Source organism: Rhinopithecus bieti, unplaced genomic scaffold, assembly GCF_001698545.2.
Source record: "Rhinopithecus bieti isolate Rb0 unplaced genomic scaffold, ASM169854v2 scaffold_62086, whole genome shotgun sequence".
Lineage (NCBI taxonomy): Eukaryota > Metazoa > Chordata > Mammalia > Primates > Cercopithecidae > Rhinopithecus > Rhinopithecus bieti.
The window spans coordinates 1-1,243 of record NW_016898360.1 but is presented as its reverse complement, the minus strand read 5'-3'; the positions used below and the strand labels follow the sequence as shown (position 1 = coordinate 1,243).

The 1,243-nt window shown below is 56.2% G+C and overlaps 1 protein-coding gene across 1 annotated transcript; it reads left to right on the top strand.

The window, feature by feature from the left end:
• The first annotated feature begins 6 nt into the window (after positions 1–6).
• Positions 7–1,243, top strand: LOC108526017 (transmembrane prolyl 4-hydroxylase-like). Its single transcript, XM_017866731.1, has 2 exons — positions 7–397; positions 992–1,243. The coding sequence occupies exons 1-2, from the start codon at positions 195–197 to the stop codon at positions 1,230–1,232; spliced, it is 444 nt and encodes a 147-aa protein (XP_017722220.1). The 5' UTR covers positions 7–194; the 3' UTR covers positions 1,233–1,243.

Here is a 1,243-nt window from a genome sequence, read left to right as displayed (position 1 = left end):
AAATTAGGGCTTAAACTGAGAAAAGGAACTGCTCTGGGTCTTCCTGTAAAGCTTGTTGTGACAGAAACCAGGTTCATGTGACCCAAAAGTCCGGGGGGGGACAAGTGTACATGACCCCTCAGTGCCTGAGGTCAGGGGCTGCTGCTGCCTTGGGGTAGGTAGGGAAGTGCAGCCTGCCACTGTGGCCTCCCAATATGGGCTTGGCGAGCATTGATGGTTGGGTGCCCTGTGCAGGAGTGCTGAGTCTGCAGGAGTTCTCCAACATGGACCTTCGGGACTTCCACAAGTACATGAGGAGCCACAAGGCAGAGTCCAGTGAGCTGGTGCGGAACAGCCACCATACCTGGCTCTACCAGGGTGAGGGTGCCCACCACGTCATGCGTGCCATCCGCCAGAGGTGAGCACCTGAAACTGTTCTTACTGGAGCAGGGGAGAAGACTGGGCAGGGCCTCCACAGAAGCCCTTGTCTGGGGCCAAGAGGACAGAATGTATTAACCCATTTGGGATTAAGTTCCATTTATCAGACCAGGATTGGGACCCACTGAAAGACAGGCAATTAACAAAGGCAAATTAGCCCTCTGCGCAGGCGCACAGTGGGCCACTGGGATTAGAGAGACTGAGCACTTATTTTCTGCTGATAAATGACCCCTTATCTTTGCCCACAGGACCCCTTCCGTCAGAGCAGGCAAGGGTTTTAAATAAACAACTTCCTTCCACGGGAGGAGGACCTCAGGACTCCCACCCCTTTATTTAGTGGAAATGTCATCATTTCCACACAGCAGGTGTCTCTGTCTTTGGCATCTGAGGGAGAAGGACTCATCATGAGTAACCCCTTCCTACTCTTACAGGGCCAGTCTGAGATGGCTCAAGGGACTTCCAGGGGAGATGGGTAGGGGCAGAGCTTGTGGCAGGCCCAGGGTCCACCTTGGCCAGCTCCATCAGGTCACCACCTTGCCTGGGGCTGCCCAGCCAAATGCCTGCTGCCCACCAGGGTGCTGCGCCTCACTCGCCTGTCGCCTGAGATCGTGGAGCTCAGCGAGCCGCTGCAGGTTGTTCGATATGGTGAGGGGGGCCACTACCATGCCCACGTGGACAGTGGGCCTGTGTACCCAGAGACCATCTGCTCCCATACCAAGCTGGTAGCCAACGAGTCTGTACCCTTCGAGACCTCCTGCCGGCAAGTATCTCCCAACTGGGGCTGCCTTCAATCCCCAGACCAGGAACGCCCATGACACAGGCACAG

Coding starts and splice junctions, on each gene's coding strand:
- LOC108526017 (XM_017866731.1), top strand. CDS start 195: ATGGGCTTGGCGAGCATTGATGGTTGGGTGCCCTGTGCAGGAGTGCTG. Junction 398..991: donor ATGCGTGCCATCCGCCAGAG/GTGAGCACCTGA, acceptor GCTGCCCACCAG/GGTGCTGCGCCTCACTCGCC.